The sequence below is a fragment of the Gordionus sp. m RMFG-2023 genome, chromosome 1 (genome assembly GCF_954871325.1).
Source record: "Gordionus sp. m RMFG-2023 chromosome 1, tfGorSpeb1-WG-v2, whole genome shotgun sequence".
Classification (NCBI taxonomy): domain Eukaryota; kingdom Metazoa; phylum Nematomorpha; class Gordioida; order Chordodea; family Parachordodidae; genus Gordionus; species Gordionus sp. m RMFG-2023.
In genome coordinates, this window is record NC_088775.1 from 82,583,263 (window position 1) to 82,606,645 (window position 23,383).

Below are 23,383 nucleotides of genomic sequence, written 5' to 3' on the forward strand. Positions count from 1 at the left end.
ATATCTCGATAAATTTTCTAAAGCGTATCGTGTTATATATATATTTTTAAGTCATGTGATATAATTATTATTGAGATATCGATACATCTTAAAAAGTATCTTTTATAAACGATATAATTAAGATAAAAAATCAAATGGAATGCAGGGTTGATTGACAGATCTAACAATTTGGCAGTGATTCTCAAAATTTCAATATTATTATTGCATATCTTATGCTTTCTCACACCTATGTTTTTTGAACAAAATGTAAAATATGTGCGGGCTAAAGTAATTAAGTATGGCAAATTATTCAACTCGCATTGATATATACAATCCTGGACGAAGAATAAATGCAAGTAATGAGAAATCACATAATTATAAATTATTTTAAATTATAAAATCATAACTCCCAAGGCCTAAGAAAAGTAAATCAAAATCAAAAGTAACAAGAAAAAGGAATTGAAAATCAATGCGCAAGAACCAAAGCGCACTTAAAATAGTCTTATTTTGACTAGTTAGCTTTTCATCTGGTGCAATGTTTAAAATTCGATACTAATAATTGATTCGATCTTTCCTACTATATTTAAAAGATTTTCTTATATGAAAAGATCAAAGAAATTTTGAATATACTACAGTAGCAATTAAAGTCAAAAATGTTATCTTAATTTAAAATACAGATTTAAATTAAGGAAAATATATAAGTTGTCTAATAATTTGAGCTAATGGAGGAGAGAAGTATAGATATGCACACACCATATTTATAATTGTCTATATAGGATTTGTATAAGAAATAAACATAATGATGAAATATAATTTAATATTTGATTATTGTTTGACAGTTTTCGTAGATAAAATTAGATTAAAAAAAATTAAAAATTATGAAGGTTAACGAAAAGATCTACAATCAATGTTTTCTCTTAAAATACAGTTTTTTTAAAAATAAATTTATAATAATAATATCAGCACTACCCAGTGTCTAAAGATCATTAGAAAATATATTTGGATTGCCCGTGATATTTTTTAGCCCATTCTAGTTTCTACACTCACTAAAATGCAAATGACAATTTCCCCACCCTCCCTTTCCTAAAAAAAAATTTACTTTCCTTCCTACTTCTAAATCATCAAAATTAGCAAAAAAGGAAATTTAAATCAAAATTAGCCAAACCCATATTCACCTCTCCATATTTCCTCATACCCCAATTCCATCTTATTTTAAATTTTAATGGAGATCTTGTGTCATGCCCTCCCCGTGCGCCCGGCACGACCTAATATTTTTAGCTAGTTTCTTAAAATCCAAATCAGGCGGCCTAGATCTATAAAAAATTTAAGCCATGAATTTTAAAAAATAAAGTCAAATACTTACCAATATGTAAAGAATGCTGCATTTTATATTCCTCAACTTTTATTTCAGGATTATAGTGTGCACAGATTGAGCGTTTCACCCCTCATTCGCAGTTAGTGCTAATTCCCAGCGAAACATACAAAATTCGCGACAAATAATACAAAATTACAGCATATTTTGTATACTCCAGCGCGAATTCGCGCTCTATGAATACAGGGTCAAACGGAAATAATTTATTTCAAATGGTATCTTACTCATATTACCGCCTGGCATTGGAAGCCATTTTTAAAAAAAACGCAAAATGGTTTTCTTTATTATTTTGCACATTCTTCTACAACCTGTTTTATAAGAAAGTCGCCAAAATCTTACCTACATAAGAATAATAAGTGGAAGGGCACTAAAAAAAAATTCCTAGTACTATATTAAATTTAATTAAATTTTATACAATATAAAATGCAAAATATGGAATATTTAGAAATTAATAGCAGATGATAATATAATTTATAAAAACCAATTCTTTTTTTTTATCATATTATAAATATAAAAATCTGATATGAATTAGAACCCCGCATCCGATATATTTTTTGTATCAAGTCCGCCCTATCCGAGAAAAAAAATTAAATTTTCTGTTCTTCAGATCCGAAATGACTACTATTTTTTAAAGATTCTGATCCACTTCAAACTTATCCGCTAAGAAAAAAAAAATTAAAGAACTAAGAAAAAGAATATAATTTTTTAAAAAAAGATGGATAAATTATACATGCTAGAGGAAAATAAAAATAAATAGATTTCTCATTTTTCTCTTGAATTTTTTTTATATACATAAGTATATTTAAAAAATCCAAAATACAATTTTCATCTCGCCCTGCATTCACAGTTAGCGCCAATTCGTGGCGAGATATACAAAATATGATATAAATATAATAATTTTAATTTTTGTATACTTCACCACGAATTCATGCTAACTATAAATGCAGGCTTAGAATGTTTGTCTGAGTCTAACTAATCTGGCAATTATTTTCTCTTAAAATGCAGAAAAGAAGAATTAGTAAACATTGATGAAAAGACAGTAGCTCATAATAATGCTTAACTATCATATACTTCCATAATGCTGAAAATTCTTAATATAAAATTTAAAACACTAAAATATTTATAAAATTTTCCATTTATTTTTCGATTATTTTATTCGATTCGTTATAATATTAACAGGTAATATAATTTATATCATTTTTTTTATTAAATTTTTTTTAAATAAAATAAAAACAAATAAATCTATTTTTTATTTAACGTTTTCCTTGAATGGTTTGAGGCAATCGCGCTAACATCCGTACTAATAAAGTATAATCATTTTTCGTCATTACAACCTAGGAAATTATAATATATTTTCACAATCCAAAACTCAATCGATAATATAAAGAATGAAACAACCAAAAGACCCCTATTCATACTCCCAAAAGATTCACGATCCAAAACTTGCTGGAAAAATAAATCAAAGCACCAACAATTCCCTAGATCCCGAAAACAATTTGCACGAAAGACTCTCACATATAATATTTGGTGATGCCTCTTTGACTGAAATAGAGAGCAGATATTTAAGTGCCGCGGAAAAAGGAGACCAAATTTCTCTTCACGAGATTTTACAAGAAAACCCGGGCTTAAATCTCAATTGTGTCGATTACTTAGGCAGAAGTGCATTGCAACTAGCAGTACTGGAAGAACAGATCGATGTGATCGACTTTCTTATTCCTCGAATGCAGTTGCAAAGGGTAGGAGAGGCCTGGCTCCATGCTATAGATAAAGGTAATCTGGCAATATGCGAGCAGATCTTGCAACATCCATTCCACAGAAATACACTTATCAGGAACCAACTCCTAGGTAACGATTCCTTTTTCAGTACCGAGACAGAAAACCTAAGTTTTTCTGCCGATATGTCGCCAATTATTCTGGCTGCGCAAAGGAACAATGTGAAACTTATTCAATTGCTCTTGGCAAATGGGGCCATAATACCACGACCACACATTTACGACTGCAAATGCATAAGCTGCAGTAATCAACGAAAATTTGATTCCGTAAGGCATTCACACTCCAGGCTTAATGCTTACAAAGGGCTGGCCAGTCAGGCCTATATAAGCCTCTCTAGCAATGATCCACTTAACACGGCGTTTGAACTCAGCAAGGAGCTCGCTGACTTGTCCAAAGTAGAAAAAGAATTTAAGGTTAAAATATAGTGCGGTAAAGAAATTATTATTTACACTAATTTATTGCCGTAAAACCTTGATAACCTGATCATTTAAATCACATAAGTCAGCTATGTTAGATTTATAGTATATAATTAAATTACCATCAATTATATGTAGGAACAAATAATAATTTATAATTATATATAATTGATAACAAAAAAATATTAGTAACTTTTAATTGAAAATTATTCATAAAAATATGATTTTAGAATTATAAATTACTACAATTTGATAAGTAATAAATATTAAAAATCAGTATAAATCCAATTTTTCCTCATTCATCGGTAGAAAAGAGAAGTTAATTATTTGCTCTTTTTAATGTGATAATTACGCAATCTGAATTTAAAATATGTAATTTGGATGTAAATGTTGTTGAAGATAATCTTACAAATCTAAGTTTCAGTTTCAAGTTATCAATTTTTAAATGAAAAACTTTAATTATAATTTTTAAAAAAGAAGAGGCTAAATCAAGATTAAATGCACAGCGTTACAAATTCGTAATCCTATATCTGCAATTTTGAAAGCTTATTGTTCTCTGTGTCTTGTGTTACGAGATGGAATAATGTCTATAGCTTTAGATCTACTGCAAAAATCAGTCTCAATACTATTTGGAACAAAAACGAATTTGCTAGAAATTCAGAATTAATTCCTTAGAGAGTAACTTATGGGTTTAATAATGTATTTTCCGATTTTTTAGAATTTAATTACTTTCATCCACTATTTCAAATAAAATCGCCTCAATTCCCTAAAAAAGAATTTTAAAAGAGTATGTTATTTGATTTCTGAGGCCACCATTTTTTTAAAGTAAAGCCCCAGTATTATTTTAAATAACCAATAGCATGATAAAACGGGTCCAAAAATTTAATCTATGGGACTCTAATCCGGACCTGACACTTTAAGTTACGCCATCCAGAAAACAATTTTTCGTCCAATAAAAAATGATAAACAAGTAAATGCCAAGCTAAACTGCTCCCTGGAAAAGGGGTAACCCAAAGCAATCATAAATGGAACAATTTTATTGCCTATATTATCTCTAAACTTTGTTTCTTTTTCTAAAGAGTTGATAAACATTTATAGCTCATTTATATTCTTTCTTTGAAAATCTTCCTCTAATATTGAGATCATTTTTCAAAAATGAATTAGCACAATATTTAGGATAAATTTTAATTGTCTGTGAATTCCAATGATGTGATGGTACTGGTAATTAATTTAATCACTTAGAAATATATGCGGAGTACCACAAAGGTTCATATAAAATTAAATTTTATTGTACTATAACAAAATTATTTCTAAGAAAGTATAATTGCATACAAAATGAACATTAAATTGTTTGGTTATTACCGAATATAAATATAGACTAAATAGCAGGTTTCGAACCGAACCAAAAACCGGAACGAACAGTTATAATTTTTTGAACTGTAACCGAACAGCTATAAAGAAAGTATAAAAAGAGTGAACCGAACTGTTATAAATATTTTGAACCTGTTTAACCTGGTTCATAAGGGTTTTTAAAAATATTAATTTTAAATTATTAACCTAAATATGAGATTTTAATTTTCCTTGGGGGAAATTTATATTTGTGATTTCTTTTCAAATTAAATTTTTTATACAATTAAATCGCCATTATCTTCATATTAAATAATACCAAGTTTATATACTTAATTTAATAGAAATTAGTTAGGCAAATTACTAGTTAATTAGATAAGAAATAATCTTTATGGTTAAATTTATTGTGTTTAATACACCTAATCTCGATGGGACGTTTCTTTTCACTTAAAAATCTCTTATATACCCCCCTCCCCACCAAAGCCTCGCCACATTGTTTGTCACAAAATCCTATTATAATTTTATACCTTTGGTACTATCACAGAAATAAAAGTGTGTTATTAAATGGTTTCTTTTTTTTACTCAAAACAGTATTATCCATTATTTTGTTTTACCCTAATCGTAATTTATAGACAAAGCTTGTTTTTATATTTTATAAAATTGGTCCTAGCCAGTTTCAAGATTGGCCATTACATGAGGAAAAAAATTATAACAATACGTCGATAGATTTTTTTATTCGTTTTGTTTGGAAATGTTTAGTATATAAGGACTCCCTAAAAAATTTATACATCATTAAATAATTTATGTAGTTATATTTTTATGGTTTTTTGTTTGTTTCTTTTACGGCAACAATTTTAGTTTTCAATAAATTTACATTCTGTCTAAAATACCACTTACGATGACAAAAATGCCCGCTAAGTCCGGTCCTCCAGTCTTATTTTCCGATAATCCCGGACCATCGAACTCAGTCGATCCCCCCTCTCCGATGGATGAACAGCCAACGAACCTGGCTTCAACCATTACAAACATACAAATATAAATAAAGATTTTTCCCTAAAAATATATATATAATTTATGATTAATTTTTTTTTAAAATCAAATTTAAAAAACACGAACAATCCGAAAAGAACCATTATAAATTCCAACTCAAACCGATATAAAATTCTTCAAAAAAACCCGATTATTAAATCGATTAAAGTTTAAAAAACGATAATGAATTTTATTTGTAATTCTTTTGGTATATATACATTTATATAATTATCCAATTTAACTTCTAATAATATGCAATTTGATTAACCTCGATAATATAATATAATATACAAATAACGTCCTTTTAAAATATATAACGTGACCTTTTAAAATATATCTTAACCTATAATAAATATTCAGATGTAACATATCTTCTTTCCCACCAAGTTAAGATCGTCTACCAATCTTTTTATTTATCAAGTTCAAGTTCATCTATTAATTTTTTTGTTGGCTTTAGTTCCCTTGTTGAACCCGTTTGCCTTCCTTTTTGAGTTCAATTGTTATTATTGATTTGATTTCGTCTGGTTCTTCCCTTTCTTCCCTTATTCGTAGTTGGTCGGAATGTTTTAATACGGTTTTGTACGTTTATTTTTTTTTCTTCCCTTTTCCAGGATTGTGATGGCGATTCTAGTTTTTCTATCATCTGTAGATCTATAGCGATTTTTGCGATTCGTTGGTAGAATTATTCTCAATCGTAGTTCACCTGAAGTTTTACGTACCACTACCATTGGAGTACTCCAGGTTACTCTATATAGTTTGTCAATATTCACGTTACCATTATCATTATATTGTTGATCATGTTAATTCTACATATGTTGGTAACGATAAGTCAAATTCTATAATCCCTGGAAATCCAAATAGGCTGTGTCAAATTTTATAAACAGAAATCCAAATAGGCTGTATAAATAATTTTGATAGTGCCCTTTATCATTATAAATTCTAAAATCCATGGTAATCTAAATAGGCTGCATCAATCATTTTGATTGTGCCCTTTTTCATATAAATTCTATAATCCATGAAATTTAAATAGGTTATACTTTTGATAGTGCCCTTTATCATTATCATAAATTCTATAATCCATGGAAATCTAAATAGGCTGCAAAATCATTTTGATAGTGCCCTTTATCATTATAAATTCTATAATCCATGGAAATCTAAATAGGCTGCATCGTGCCTTTATCATAAATTCTATAATTTTGTTTAAGTTTTAACGGTTGGTCTTCGTCTTTAGTATCTGGGTAGTAAACATAGTTCTCCGGCGATTAATTGATCGCGAATTCTTAGTTCTTTATTATGGATTCAGTAGGGCCGCGACTTAATCTAATGAAATCAATTCCTCCTCTAAGTCGTCAATAGAAAATTTTGAGGATTTTTTATGTGTCTATAGTCGTCAATAGCCCATTTATCTCATTCATTTATCCATAATTTCTAAACAAATCTATTATTATTTTATTTATTTTTTTTATAACAGGAAAAAAAAATTATAATTCTATATAACATTTAACTTGACCGAAGACCGAAAACCGCGCGACCTTCTACCTCGTCGCCAAATATTAAATCGATTAAAGTTTAAAAAACGATAATGAATTTTATTTGTAATTCTTTTGGTATATATACATTTATATAATTATCCAATTTAACTTCTAATAATATGCAATTTGATTAACCTCGATAATATAATATTACATGTCGGAAAGTTATAATATACAAATAACCTCCTTTTAAAATATATAACGTGACCTTTTAAAATATATCTTAACCTTTACAATAATAAATATTCAGATGTAACACCGATGAAGCAAAACCTTTATAAAATTTTAAACTAAAACCCGAAAAGAACCTAACTTATATTTAACGGTTCTAAATCCTGCTAAATCGTGAATTGGCAAACCAGCAAATGTGGGAAATGTATTTGTTATGAAAACTTAACATAAAATAAGAAGTGCCGGATTTCTCAAAAACTTTACTGACGGCTATAATTTAGTTAGAAATTTCCAAAATAATTGGAACAGTTTTATGAAATGTTCAATCTAGAAATATTAAATACTTTGAAGATAAATAATTTTTATATGTTTAGAAGTAGTAAGAAAACTAATATTTAATAAAAAAAATTTCTCTCAAATGCTTTCACGAGACAATATGGAAAAACTCAACGCCTACGATTGCAATACTAATAAAAACTATGCCTGCCTGCTATATATAAGTTTGATTTTGTAACACGCCATTCTGCATATTTCCTGCTTAATTCGATTATTTTAGATGGTCAGGCATAGGTTTCAGAGGGGGTTTGCCTACAGTGAATTTAAATCAAAATGTACAAATACATAATAATTAGCATTCTTTCATTTGAAATATAGTTATTTTAAAAAATTTCAATAAAATAAAGAACTTCGAATATATTTTGGGGCCTCAATGAAGTCCCCAACTACAAGATATTTTGTTAGGGTCCGAGAGACATCTTAAGGCATCAACATCTGCATTTTTAAGGGACCTCGTGAGACTTTTTTTACTAGTCAATATGGCGCCAGTCCGAAAGAATGTAAGTGAGACATAGTGAAGGTCACGGTCCGGTCTTTGGTCCGGGCTGGACCGATAACCTCGGACCGGACTGGACCACGGTCCTTAAGAAAAAATCGATCCAGACCGTGGTCCTAAATAAAAAGACCGGTCCCGTTGTTTAAAAAAATTTTTTAACCTAATTTAATTTGTTTTATCATTTTATTAAATATAAGAGTATTATATAAACAATAAAATTTATCCAATAGTATTGAAGAAAGTGATTTTGTACTTGTGGAGGGCATATTAAAATTAAGAGTAGATTGTGTTTTTGAGATATTTTCATTTTCATCATTAGAAGTATATATTTTATGTTTTATTAGATGTCTACTTAAGGTACCTAATTATTTTATTAAGAATAAGGTTAAGTTATTTTGACAATGAATTATTCAGACAGTTTCTTAAGAAAAAATAGAACTATATAAATAATAACCCAAATATTTTAATAATAATACGCTTATTTTGATTAATATATTGCTTAAAAAATTATAATTATTTTGTTACTTGTTGCTGGCGATACATTAAATTTGGTACTGCAGTGAACACATACTCATGTTTTTTATTGGGACTATAAGTAAAATGTTTCTTGGACAAGCTTATGGTTTTCATATTGTAAAATAAAAATTAAAAAATCTAAAATAACTCATCTATAAAAATATCATAAAATAAAATATACAAAAAAATTATAATAATTGAATAGTAAAGCAAACTTAAATAATAATAAAAAACCGGTCTGGACCGTAAAAAATAAAAAGACCGGTCCGGACCACGGTCCTCAAAAAAGATTGAATCGGTCCGGTCCGGTCCTGTTCTAAGACCGATAGGACATGATCTTTGACCTCTGAGACATTATATTTAATAAACAGTAGTTTTAAATTTTGGAAATCCTATAATGAAGATAATGAATGAGATATATTATATATAAATATTTAATATATTTTAAAAAGTAACTAGTAACTTGAAAAGTGACTAGTAGTTTGAAAAGTAACTTGTAATTTGAAAAATACTAACTTGAAAAATAATTGGTAACTGGAAAAGTAAACTATTTAGATTAATAGTTACAAAAAAACTCACAAATCTAATTAAAGATCGAATATGTGAAACTCAGCAACCAGTGCAAAGATTATTCCGTTGTTCTTGAGAACTTATGTCGATCCACTGATGAACTGCTAACAATTTTAAAGGGGAAGTCCACGCCAAAACCTACAAACAAATTTATTAAAAGCGACAGAGACAAGAACCTTACGAAAAACATAGACGCTTTCAACGCAGACGAGATCGACGGTTCTGAATTGAATATGCTCAAAATCGCCATCAAAACCAAACAAAAGAAGGTATAAAATTCATAACATTTAATTTATTCACCACTTCATATATTTGATCATTTATTTTATTTAAGTCATTCAAAAGTTAAGGTATAATTGTTTACAATTCATAAGATAGGTATTCTAAACATGCTGGAATACATTTCCGCTAAAATCAGATTTTTAAATTTAAATAAAACGCGCCTAAAAAATGTTTTAAAGTTGAAAAAATAACACATTGCGGGAAAAAACCACACCGTAAACATATCTATTATAATAATCTTCAAAAAACGTCAATCAAATTTAGCTAATAGTAAAACGTATTTGTCCAATAAAAATGATTATAGCGTAATCGGTCCAATAGTAATCCCTTACCAAACTCAACATTCATTCAATTTAGCTACCAGTTCTATTTATAAATCATATGGAAAACTCTATGAAAATATTACTATGATACGCAAATATACCCAGATTTCAGAATAAACTTGATGAAAGATTTAAAGATGGTAGGCAAATATCTAGATTTCAAAATAAACTTGATGGAAGATTTAAAGACTCAACTGTTAATATTTAATATAAAAATTTAATTAGTTATTCTGTGAAAATTAATGTGGTGTATCATTGCATTTAATCATTAATAGTTTATTATATTAAAAACACACAATTAAGTGGCTTCCACCACCAAAAAGAGGGAATATCCAGTGCAGTGAATTTGCATGCACTGTTTGGCAGTAAAATTTATCCTACTGTCAGGGCCCATTTAATTAAAGAAAGATGATAGTTCCTTAACCTGATCCACTAATTGACAGTAATTTAACTGTCAGGGCCCGACAGTAATTTACATTGGTAATTGTTAAATAAGTGATCGAGATTATTTTATATTAATGTTTTATTTTATCGTATTAACATTATTTTAAAATCAATTTATTTTGACAATTGATATATATTTTTGATATCAATTTAAATTCAAATTTAAACGAACATTTTCATTTTATATAATTGGTTATTTCATGATTTATTTATTGTTTAAAAAAGATAAAAAAGGAACATTTTTTGGGGGAAAAAGAGAAATAAAATGTAATTCATAATAATATAAAAAGGTAAAATGTAATTTATTTTAATATGAATAATCAAATTGTAATAATATATAGGATAAAAAAGTTATAATATCACAATTCTGCATGATTTATCTAACTATGCAAATAATAAAGATGTTATATATTCTTCAGTAAGAATAGAAAAATAAGAAAATATATAATTAACAAATAGTGTGCTTTTTAGAGTATTTGTTTCAATAGATTAGTGAATTTTTGAATATCATTGCATTTAATCTTTCTCTTTTCTTACCAAATACTAATAATCTATGTAAATTACTATCTGGCCCTGACAGTAGGATAAATTAATGTCAATTAGTGGATCAGGTACCATCATCGTTCTTTAATTAAATGGGCCCTGACAGTAGGGTGAATTTTACTGCCAAACAGTGGATGCAAGGTCACTGAACTGAATATGCCCCCTTTTGGGTGGTGGAAGCCACTTAATTGTATGTTTTAATTATGATAAACTATTAATGATTAAATGCAATGATACACCACATTAATTTTCACAGAACAACTAATAAATTATTTTATAATCATTCATTAATTTTATTTCTAGATTTACCATCAAATATTTTTTTACAATTATTCATATAATCATTCAAAAATTCACTAATCTATTGAAACAATTACTCTAAAAAGTTAAGCACAATATTTATTAATTATGTATTTTCTTATTTTTCTATTCTTACCAATATAAATTACTGTCGGGCCCTGACAGTAGGGTAAATTACTGTCAATTAGTGGAACAGGTACCATCATCTTTTTTTAATTAAATGGGCCCTGACAGTTGGGTAAATTTTACTGCTAAACAGTGGATGCAAATTCACTGCACTGGATATTCCCCCTTTTAGGTGGTGGAAGCCATTTAATTGGGTGTTTCAGCAGTTAAGGACAAGACAAGCTACCAGTTCTAACACATTTTACCATGTATGTCTCTAGGTATTTAGGAGTAAAACAATTAATGAAATATTCTCGAAATTTATTATCAAAACATTTTAAAGTAGACTTTGATAGTATCCATGTTAGGAAGAGGATTCTGAATATAATAAGAGTGGCATGCTATTTTGACTTCTCCCTTAACACTCAATCCTAATTGCAATGTATACTTAATAAATTAGGACTCTGGATTTTGACCCATAGCAATTATTTTTGCTAATAATCTTCTAAATACCCAATTGCAATGGGATGAATACCATTACATAGTTTTTGTGACCTAATCAGGTTGACCCAGTGGCGTAGCTAGGAATTTTCCTTAGAAGGGGTCCATACATATAAAAGCAACCCCCTTATACGGGCCTTCGGCCCTTTTGTCCGGCCTTCGGCCGGGTTTATCTTACAAATCATAAACATATCTTCGATAATATATAATAAATATTTTTTTAAATGCATCAATAATACGTTATTATAATTTAGTAGATTATTCTCAGTGACTTTATAATAATACTATCCAGAATAATTTCAATAGTAATATAATATCCTTCCACAAAATCAGGAAAATATAAATATTAATGGTATTTATTTGATATAAAGTCACTTTTAAGTCTTTTGAACGTATAATCTAAAAAAAAATTTTGCTCTGGGAGGGGTCCAAACCCGAAAACCACCCTCGTAGCTGCGCCACTGGGTTGACCCCATATTTGATTCAAATCTATGTTAGGAGGTCTTTGTTTAAAAGAGTATTATTTAAATGATTTTATGAAATAAGAGAAGGTTTTCTATGAAATTCATGTGTATATTTAATCCTCATCACTCTTAAAAAATTATTTTTATTATTTTTCTAAAACTGGAGATAGAATAAATATGAAATTTTTATTTTTATTTTAAGAAATATTATTCTATTCTCCAAACAACTTCTCTTTAAATCCAAAAATTTTATAAAATAATAATTACCATTTATTTTAAATATTTTAGTATATTTTAATGGAATGAAAAAAATTATAGTAATATTATTTTTTTTAAATAATAAATAAAAAATATTCTTTTTAATTTTTTGTTTTTTTAACCAGTAATATCAGGATCTTTATATAAAACCATATTATTAGTTAAAAAACTCTTAATTCCATTTACATAATACTTAAAAATGTTTTAAAATATCAGAATAATATATTTTTATCAATAAGAAGAAATAGGGAAACAGAATAAATTAATATTAGCTATAATTTATTTATAAGTTAAAATTCTAAAAATTTTTTATGTAAATGGATTAATATATTCTTAAATAATCAATCAAATCAAAAAAAATATTTTTGACAAAAATGGGGATAGAATAATCTCTAACTCAGGTGACAAAATATTTTATTGAGGGATGCCAGGTATTATATATTTACTAACGTGCCTGGGCCAGGACAGGGTTTTTGATAAAAAGCCTCAAAATTTTTCATTTAAATTTAGCCTATTAAATACTAACTTAAAAATATATTGATTTTTTTTTCTTCTAATAATAATAAATGTCAGTATTGCAAACAAAGTGATTGACTAAATACACTTAAATATTGTTTATTATTTAAAACAATAAATTAAATTTTTGGATATGGGCTTGGGCAAAATTTTTGAAACTTATGATGAGCTTTGGTTTGAATATTTTATTAAATATGGACTGGGCCTGCAAACTATTTTTACTGCTGACCTGGACTGGAGGCTGATGAATAAATCAAGGCCCGTGAAGGTCTCTAATTTCAATAACTGAATTATTTCATTTTCCATCTGATTTTATTTGAACCTAAAAGAATAATCAAACCACAGATATGCCTTATTTAAATCATTTGCAAAAAATTTCTGATAATTGCTGGATTCAAGAAATTGTTGTACACAAGGAAATAAAGAAAGCCATTGTGAAGTGTATATATGGAGGAAATATTAATCCATTTTTATTTTAGCATAAATAACAAAAAAAAATAATGTCTGTTGTGACTTTTCCTTTTACATATATTTTTGGGATTTTTTAAGAACCCGTTATCAAAAATATAAGTTACTAGCTGATAGCCTGTCAAGAATGACGGGGAATCAGATTTTCTTCTTTATTCAATGATGGATGAATAATAACTTTTACCTTTATTTGATGATGAATGAATCAGAAATTTTCCTATCTTATGAGATGTGATTTAGAAATTTATATCTATTTAGATGAGGAGTTATTCTAAAATTTTCCATTATTTTTTATAAATTATGTTTATAAAGTATATAGTATTTTAATTTATGTGCACAATAAAAAATCTTTTAAACTAAATTTTTATTCATTTGTATTTGTAATTTATAATATAAAAAATATATTCTTGCTAGATGAATTTTATGTAAAAATAGGAAAATTTATTATTCATCCATCATTAAATAAATAAGAAAATTCTGATTCCCCGTCATTCTTGACGGCCTATCAGCTAGTATATAATAAACCTCCATCTTTTTAAAATTCATGAATAATTTAAACAAATGTTTAAATTAGATAGAATCTAATCTAATCTAACATCATTTTTAACTATCCCAATAATCATATTTTCCCAGATAGGACAATTTCTTGATATTTTGAGATACATTGTTAATTATTTAATTATATATGTTTTATACATTTTTTTTATTCAAATAAAAGTTTATATCACATCCTAGTTGCCAGCAACAACTATCCATATTTTGGTATCGGGGCTTCACATTTTGGCAACATTGTAATTCGATGGGGAAAATAGCTATCGTTTTTCTAATAGGAATTTTTATTCCTTTATTAGCCCTGGGGCATTACATCTTGCCTATCAAGCAAGTTAGTGCAATTATAAATTTAAAAAATTTATTTCGATATTTTTTTTGACTCAACTATTTCTGATAAACTGATTAGTATTTCATTAATCTTGAGCCTAAAAATATATATTTTTAATTTCAGATCCTTTAAAAAAATATATGAGTTAACATAAATTGTGAAAATAATTATTCAAAAATTTTTATGATAAATGCTTGTGGTGCCTTTCAAAAAGCCTAAAAAAATTTGAATTATTTTAAAAAAAGTTTCGTCGATTTTTGCAAAGTCCCATCATAAAATTTATGATGCACGCGATGTCTCACGTTATTTTCCTTATTCTCCTGGGGCTTTTGAGTGTAAGAAATGATCAGCTGTTCCGACAAATGTTGGGTCTACCACCGTTGGCAACATATTCAAACGATAACATCAAGGAAGAATTGCGCGAAGCTCAATATCTTTATTTTTTCGGCATAATTCATTTGTTAGTCGTGTTATGGGTCATAGGTTATTCAAAAAAACTTGACTATTTATCATTCAGATAATAAGTATGTAAATAATGAGGGGGGGGGGGGGGTAATTTAATCCATCCATTTAAAGGTCAATTAATTAAAATATAAAAATATATACCTATCCGCTCTCTATGCTATCGTTTATATGAATTTCTAAAATTAAAATAATTTAAAATTTTTTTTGCCATATTTAAAAGGTTATTTGGTCACCGAAGTGAACCAGATTTTCAACGAAGGGCCTGCCAATTACCTAACTGATTGGTGGAATTACTTGCATTTTAATCTCATTCTTCTTTACTTTGCCGCTTACGCTACACTCTTCACCATATACTTCAAAATTTACAATACAATCAATTTCACGACCTTTCAAGACTTTTTGGCCGATATTGAAAGCCGCAACGGAAAAAGATGTATATTTTTTATCATCCTTGTCACACCTTATATCCAAAACTCTCTAGCATTACCTTCTTCCCCCTCCCCAAGCCGATAGCGTGAAACTCCCTTCCCCACGATAAATATAAAATGGATACTAGCTAAATATTTTACTATGAGGGTACCCCTTAAGATTTTAATGATGCAATTTATTTATAACCCCTAGTGTTAGAGATCATCCTTGTATCTCTTGTCAGAGCTTTACCTAATTTTTACTAACATTAACGTGATTTAGTCAGGTTTTTAGAATAAAAAAATGATTTAAAACTCTAAATTTAACCTCAATTTGAAGATCGAAACCAATATTTTTTGGATAAAAATCCACCATTCAACAAAGTTGAAATCTTAATTTTCGTATAATATCACACCTATATATTTCGAATAATTTAAATATAACATAATATATAGCCGAATCCTTGGAAACACCGGTAGCTATTTTTAACGTATTCTTCTCGTTGGCAAACGTAATGAGCTTTATGCGTATGGCTTACTTCTTACCCGCTAACGAGCAAGTTGGTCCATTACAAATTAGTCTAGGTCGGATGATGGAAGATATAGTCAAATTCGGGTTTATTTTTGTGCTGGTCTTAACGGCCTTCATTTGTGGTATGACTAACTTGTATGGAATGTACAGTATAGAAGGATCCAACCATATATTTACATCGTAAAAAAATATTATTCACAGATGGTTTTATAGGGTTTTGATAAAAGGAAGGTTAGAATCCATTTGCCTGTCCGCTCATTGTTTGATCTTTTTTGTCCTACCCGCCCATTTGCTGCAACTGAATACGTAAAATAAAAATAATTTATAAATAATGATGGGAGTGCGGGCTATTTTTTAAAAATCAGCGGATGCCTGCCCGTAGAAATTAGAATCTTTATCATTTTCATTAATTGATAATATAATTTTAATATACCAAAAAGTTAAAGAGTTGTGGCCAGTCTTGAGGGTCATTTATGCCACATCACTCCTTTTGAAAAAAATGCCAGGAGTTAAAAAATTTATAAATACTGGGTCATGGGTAGAAAATTTTAATATCAAAATGAGCGGGCATGTTTATATATTTTTAAATCCCTGGGCACACGGGCTGGCGGGTTAAAAAAATTAAAATAAAGAGTGGGCGTGCTTTTTGGCCAAAACTCGCCCATTGCAGACCTTTGGTTTATGCGGCGCAGATCTTCTAATAGCAAATATTATTATTCGTATATTTTAGTCGTTTTTCTTGTTCAAATTTATATGTATTTTAGCGTTAATAAATAAATTATTTAAAATTATATGTATATACATAGTCTACAAGGTACTTTCGGGATACTCTTTTGGTCCACTTTCGGCATGGGTGACCCCAGTGCCCCCAAATTTGATAATAAATCAAGGATTTTCATCCAAAATTCGGGGTATATTCTTTATGGAATGTATACAGCTACTTCATTAGTCGTGCTCGTTAATATGCTCATAGCTATGATGACCGATTCCTTTCAACAAATAAAAGTTTTTTTTTGCCTTCCTTTTTGACATTTTTTTAAAGTTGTTCCAGGATAGAATCTTGATTAATAAATATTTTGACAATTATTTAGCACTTAAATATAATAATAAATAGTTCAATCAGATAATGGGGAAAAATAACTTGCGGAAAATAATTACTAAGGATAATATTTAAGGTCAAGAATTATCCTTATCTTTTTAATTGTGCCCCAGTATATCAGTTTATTTAAGTTCCATTTTTCCGTGATTTTCGCAGTTTAATTGGTCCAAATTTTTTTGCATAGGTCTTTTTTTCGAGATTCACATTATTCTACATTTTCCCCTTTGCATTCTTATATTTCGTTTCTTTTTCCATCTTACAGGATGATGAAGACGTTGAATGGAAATATGCCCGTTCCAAGCTTTGGATGTCTTTTATCCAAGAACGCGAATATTTACCTATTCCATTTAATTTGATTCCATCGCTTGATTTCTTGAGTGGAATTTTATTTGCCTTGGCAGAGTTTGTAAAGCACACCAGTTTGTTGATTATGCGCAAAGTGTCGCTTCATAGCGGTGCTAACGACCCAAATATTTACAATGTAAAATTACATTTTTTTTTATGATCGTAAATCTGACTATTTATATATAAAACTTTAATGAATCTCTCACACAACCTCTAAAAATCAAATTTACATTAAATATATAACTCTTATAGTTCTAAAATTTATTTAAAGTAAAAGTACTTTTCTAAAAACTAAAAGGTTTGGTGAAATCCCAGATAGCCTTAGAATCGATAATTAGAGTCTTTACCGAATTTTGGATTATTTTAAAATATTATTTAGTTTTTTTAAATATTTTTGTATATATTCTATCTTCTATAAATTATTTCTTTATTTTTATAGCATCAAAATTATTTTTCCTATCCGGAAAAAAAAAGAAACCTGAAAAAACTGCAGGGAAAAAATTGAGGAAAACTTAGGAAATAAAAATTTGCTGGGAAAAAATATTTACTTAAAACATGCCACAAAGAAATGTGCTATCTTTTTAATTAAAATGGAGAAAACACTAAGGGTGGATCATTTGTTAATATTAAACGGGACATTATTATATCTGATAAGATAAATTTGAAAAAAATAAATAAGTGGACAAGTATTAAATTATTTTTTTTAAATGATAAATTTCTTTTATTTCTTCTTCTCCCTTTAATGGCGATTCCTAGGTTTACCCAGGTTGGCCAGTTTTCCCTCTGATATTTTTTTCCATTTTTGACGGTCCTGAGCATCAATAATTGTAAGATTCATTTTTCTCATATCGGCCGCTATCACATTTAGCCATTACATCTTGAGTATCAATTTTAAGGTTTAAGGATTATGAAAGAAAAAAACATAATTTTTGAAAATTTTTTAGAATGTGGGAGATTTTGTGAGAGTTTTATGGTGTATTTAGGGAAATTTTAGAAATATGGTAGAATTGTGGTAGTTTAGTTGAGTATGCTAAATTTCTACTTTTAAAAAAAATTGTGATAGTCTAGTAGTCAATGTGGTAGACCTAACAACCCTGGCTGTAGTCCTTTAATTATCAAAATGGCAAGCTATTTCTCTAAAAAAAATGAAAGGCCAAATACAAAATTCTTTGTAAAATAATCATCTTTATTTTAGTATATCAATTAAATTATCGCTGGGAAGAATCAGCTGTGATTTCGATGGCGTTAAATAACGCAATGCTTGAACATAACGCGTTTACTATAAATTCAGAATAAGGGTAATTTTTATGATATTATACATAAGAAATGTAACCTTTATAATTCTTATATTACTACCCTACTAAATCAAATTGAAAAGTCATTAATATTATTTTAATAATAAATTTCAACATAAAATTTTACATAGAGAGTAGTAGTCTCCAAAGGGCTAAATTTTTAGGTCCAGCCCAGTTTAGATTTAATTTCTCACTGCCCAGCCAAATTTGTATTCAGCCTTACCCGAATCGGTCCCATTTTTTACTAACTACCGGACTGGTTTTGTCCGGCTTTTTAAATCCAAGGCCTAACCCGAAATATATATAGTTGAACACCAAAATTAATTTATAATATTGGGATGGTTTAAAAAGCTTAATAAATTAAATTCCTTTTAAAGTTTGCAGAGCAAATCTGAACCTAAATACATTTGGGAAAATCGATTATATCTTCAGCAAAATTTCTAAGTAAATATGAAATTAATAAATATGCTTGGGAGATGTTAACGTTTTTTTTTTAAAAAGCACAAATATTCCCAAAAATCATTCTCTATTCTAAGAACAATGATGATATTTCCTCCATTTGCGATTCCTTTTAAATATTCAATTTAAATACAAGTGTTTACTTGCCTAGCATATATTATTGTTATTTTTAATATTACTTTTTAAATTTTTTAGAGATATAATCAAGATTTCTAATTTTTAACGCTTAATAACCTATCCTTTTTTTCCTAAACCCAGGTCAAAATTTTCTATTAATCGGAATCGGTCTAAAACGTAAACAGAACGGGGTTCGTTTTTTTACAAAACTCTGCCGGGCCGAATTGAAAATTTTTTTTTAACAATTTTGACCTTCTGCAGGTTTCTGGGAAAGAATATGAACTAATTTTTAAAAAAATCTTAATATAATAAAAAAAATTTACTTGCGCTGTTAAACAGCTAGGACCGATTTTTTAAACGGCCATAATATTATGTAAGCCACGAGATTTTGCTCATAGATGGCAGAAGGATTGGATTTCTATTTGCTAAATATCGACGCTTACATAATATTATTTTGGCTAAAATTATAATCAGGCCGTTTTTAAAAATCGACTCAAATCGGGCTGTTTAATAACACTAACTATTTTTTTTACTAGCAGAACTCCGATAAATTTCAAATTTAAATTGATCAACAAATAGGTATCTATAAAGGTGATTTCTCCATTTTATTTAAAAGATAAATATTTTTTTTTTCCATTTATATCAATTTAAATATCCTTTTTTTATTATTTAATAAGGATTTTATCCTTACAGTTTTTTTATTTTTAGTTTTTTTCCCTCTTCCCCCCCCCCCCTATTAATGAAGTGCTACTAAATAAATGACTAATAAGAATTTTTTTCAAAAAAAATATAACTAAAAATTTTATTATTTAGAGAAATCGGGAAATGGGGTTGACCAATGGGCTGAACCGGGAAAATAAGCGGGATGGAATTATTGACGACAAATATGATGTAAGCCAATGGGGTGGATTGTCATTCATTAAAGGGATATTATAGTTAATGTTTTAAGGGGTCAGGTTTGATTTTGGTTATCTTTTTTGTGTTAATTTTAATCTGGATTTCCTATTTTTTGTTGCTAATTTTGATTTCCTATCTTTCTTTGCTAATTTAAACTTAGATTTTATTTAGCACTTAGGTTTTTCTGGGTTTTTAAAAAACCGCAAAATTTATTTTGACCCTGGATGCCAAAACTCTAAGCACTGCCATGAGTTCTCAAGAATTTATAAATCTATATTTCGTTTTCCGTTAAAAACTATCCTTTGATTTATCACGCTTATGTATGGTTCAAGATCAATATATCTACTAGCGATGTCTGAAAAAGATAATTATTTAGATATAATTTTGTAAATAAATTTTGAACCTTAAAAAAGGAAAATTAAAGCATAAATTGGGGAATTAATTTTGTCATGGTATTTTTAAAAAATATATAATACGCTAAATTTGGAGCGGAGAAATATTTTCTTTTACTTAACTACTATTCCATCCAGGAAAACAATAATCCTTAAGATTTTTGTTAGTTGATGCTCTGGAACATGGACCCTAAATAATACATATTTTTTACCAGTTCCGTTTGATTCCTTGAATTGAAAATCTTTTAAACCCTTTCCATCAAATTCACCTTTATTTATATATGCAAAACACTTTCTTTCCATAATAAATTTGATTCAAACTTTTTTAAATTATACCCTCAAATGTGTATCGTCCTTAGGGACTCTAAATAAAATCCTAATTAGTTAGCTAGAATAAAATAAGGAAGTATCTTTTGTAGCAGTTCCACCTTTATATACTACAATAAAAAAAAATATTTATGCAAATTTATTTCAAAAAAATGGATTTATTAAAATAGTTTTTATTATTATTAATAATAATATTATAAAATTATCAGATTATGATGAGAAAAATTATAAGACGTTATTTGCACGCAATTTTGTATTCAAGAATTCCACAAAATGAAGGTACTAATTTATTATAATTTTTATTTCATCCAAAGTTAGGGTATATAAAACTATTTATAATCCTAATCTTACATTATTATATTTATTCAACAAAATACACTAAACTTTATTTTTTTTTCTTTAGAGAAAAATAAAAAGGAATACCTCTGATGGTTTCTCCAAATGGAGACCATCATGAGGCTGGTTTAATTGGCCTTGAAAATGGCTATAGTTTTAGTTGGCCTCTGCCTCAAAAATTAGCTTCCATAGGGTGGTTCTCGGTTTGATTCAAGATGTGTGAGCCCATAATTCTTTTTTAAAAAAAATGTTAGGGCAAGTTTTCCAAAAGTTATAAGTGAAGTAAAAATGATAGATATAAAAATATGAAGATTTTGAAATTTTTGGCCATAATTCGCTGTTTAGTTTAAGGGCGTAACATGTATGAATAGTTTAAAAAAATCTTTGAATTTTGCAGCCCAAACAAGTGCGAGAATGACTCAAGATTATCAATGAAATTGGGTTATATAGGCTCTATCATTATTTGAATAAAATTAAAGGGGGGTAGAGGTAGTTTTAATTTGTTTCCTTTTTCTTTGTTTGCTAATTTTGATTTGGTAGTAGGGAGTAGGGAAAATAGAGGAAAGTCGGAGAATAAAATTTTAAAGATGTAATTGGGTAAAAATTTTGGCCTACATATAAATATTGAAATAGGTAAGTTAAATAAAAATCTGATGTCCAATCCCCCTTTTTAGAGCGAAAATCATTAAGGCATCTATATACTTTTTCCAGGGAGGAATATATATTGTTGAGTATATGGTTATCAAAAAAAGCTTTATTATGTATTAAAACAGTGGGCTTCAATGATATCATTAAGTTAAAATGTTTAGATTAAGGTGTGTATGAGTTCCTTCTATATGAATAGTTATTTGATATCGTTTTAAATATAAATTTGTAATATCTTTATGATTATCATTTTTTTATTAACTGAACGAAATTTAACTAATTGGAAAGATGTGTTGATATCATCACTAAAAAATATAATAGTGCATATCCCCATTTTGCCGCCCTTATAATTCGTTATGAATTATTTCCCAATTATTAAAATATAGCTTTCTTATGGATTTAGCTAAAAGACAACAGGGAGACCTAGCCTAGGCACATATATGTTATAAATTATTTAACATGGGATATTAAAAACTGGCTAACTATAAAGCTTACCTATTTATTTAAATATTCATATTATTCAACATTGTCGACAATGGTGTCTTGCAAGGGATTTCTGTTTTTTTCTTGGAATCTGGAATAATTGAGATATCCAAGAGCCCGCCCAATTTTTTTAAATGGGGGGTGGGGAGAGACTTGGACCCCACTCTAATTATATTTAATATTTAAATTTGTTTTTTATTTAAAAAAATATATCTTATATAATATTAGATCAAAATTTGTCGTAAATTATTTGAAGTTCCAAAAAAATAAGCGGACCACGTGTTAAGAGGGTTTGGTGAGTGACACGGAATTATTATGAATGATGGTTATTGTCATTTTCCAATTTTTTATAACTTTCATTCAAAAAAAAAATACATTAAATTTCGAGTTTTCTATATGTGCTTAAGGTGACACGATTGACATCAAATACGGCATGCTGAAACAAGCTAATGAAAAAATAAAGAGTGATATCAGTGAACTCAAAGGTATGCTTACAGAGTTTAGAGACAATAAATACTCCAGCAACAACTCTAGGAGATCATCCAATATAAAAGGAAAAGACCTCCTTAATATAAAACTTTAAATCAAAAATTATATTCGTACCTCACTCGTGTAGGATTTAAAATACTAGATTTATCAATTATGTAATTTATTAATTGACACACGCACACACACATACCCTAAAATGGAAAAATAAAAAATATATTTGGGATCTCGATAAAGTTAGAAAATACTATTTTAATAAAATTATTAAATGGGTGAAATTTAAAAAGTATATAGATGGGAATGAAATAGAGTGAGATAAAATGGGAAAGAAAGAATCTTCTATATTAAAAATTGAGAATTATGGCGGCATAATTTTAACTGGAAATTAATAATAGGGTCAAAAACTGTATTTTAAAGATCCTTTAATATAATTTAAAATGTTAAATTCAAATTGTAAAATCATAGTTTCATGAGCTA

General features: G+C 28.1%; 1 protein-coding gene across 3 annotated transcripts; it reads left to right on the forward strand.

Moving 5' to 3' along the window:
* Positions 1–2,688: 2,688 nt before the first annotated feature.
* On the forward strand, positions 2,689–23,042 carry LOC135931370 (short transient receptor potential channel 6-like). Of its 3 annotated transcripts, none has more exons than XM_065468432.1 (11): positions 2,689–3,519; positions 9,561–9,806; positions 14,460–14,624; positions 14,867–15,104; positions 15,307–15,519; positions 15,950–16,205; positions 16,832–17,030; positions 17,387–17,605; positions 20,154–20,231; positions 21,166–21,235; positions 22,828–23,041. In XM_065468432.1, exons 1-11 carry the CDS (start codon positions 2,740–2,742, stop codon positions 23,001–23,003), a joined length of 2,640 nt encoding a protein of 879 aa, XP_065324504.1. In that variant the 5' UTR covers positions 2,689–2,739; the 3' UTR covers positions 23,004–23,041. The 3 variants fall into 3 exon arrangements, with proteins under 3 accessions (XP_065324504.1, XP_065324503.1, XP_065324505.1); XM_065468431.1 differs by having other exon boundaries at positions 2,689–3,537; positions 22,828–23,040; XM_065468433.1 differs by lacking the exon at positions 20,154–20,231 and having other exon boundaries at positions 2,689–3,537; positions 22,828–23,042.
* The last annotated feature ends 341 nt before the right edge of the window (positions 23,043–23,383 follow it).

What these genes read in the sequence shown, in the direction of transcription:
- LOC135931370 (XM_065468431.1), top strand. Translation starts at nt 2,740, where the DNA reads ATGAAACAACCAAAAGACCCCTATTCATACTCCCAAAAGATTCACGAT. An exon ending in AAGTAGAAAAAGAATTTAAG is followed by an intron (nt 3,538 to 9,560) that starts GTTAAAATATAG and finishes ATCTAATTAAAG; the next exon opens with ATCGAATATGTGAAACTCAG. An exon ending in ACATCTTGCCTATCAAGCAA is followed by an intron (nt 14,625 to 14,866) that starts GTTAGTGCAATT and finishes TTTTAAAAAAAG; the next exon opens with TTTCGTCGATTTTTGCAAAG.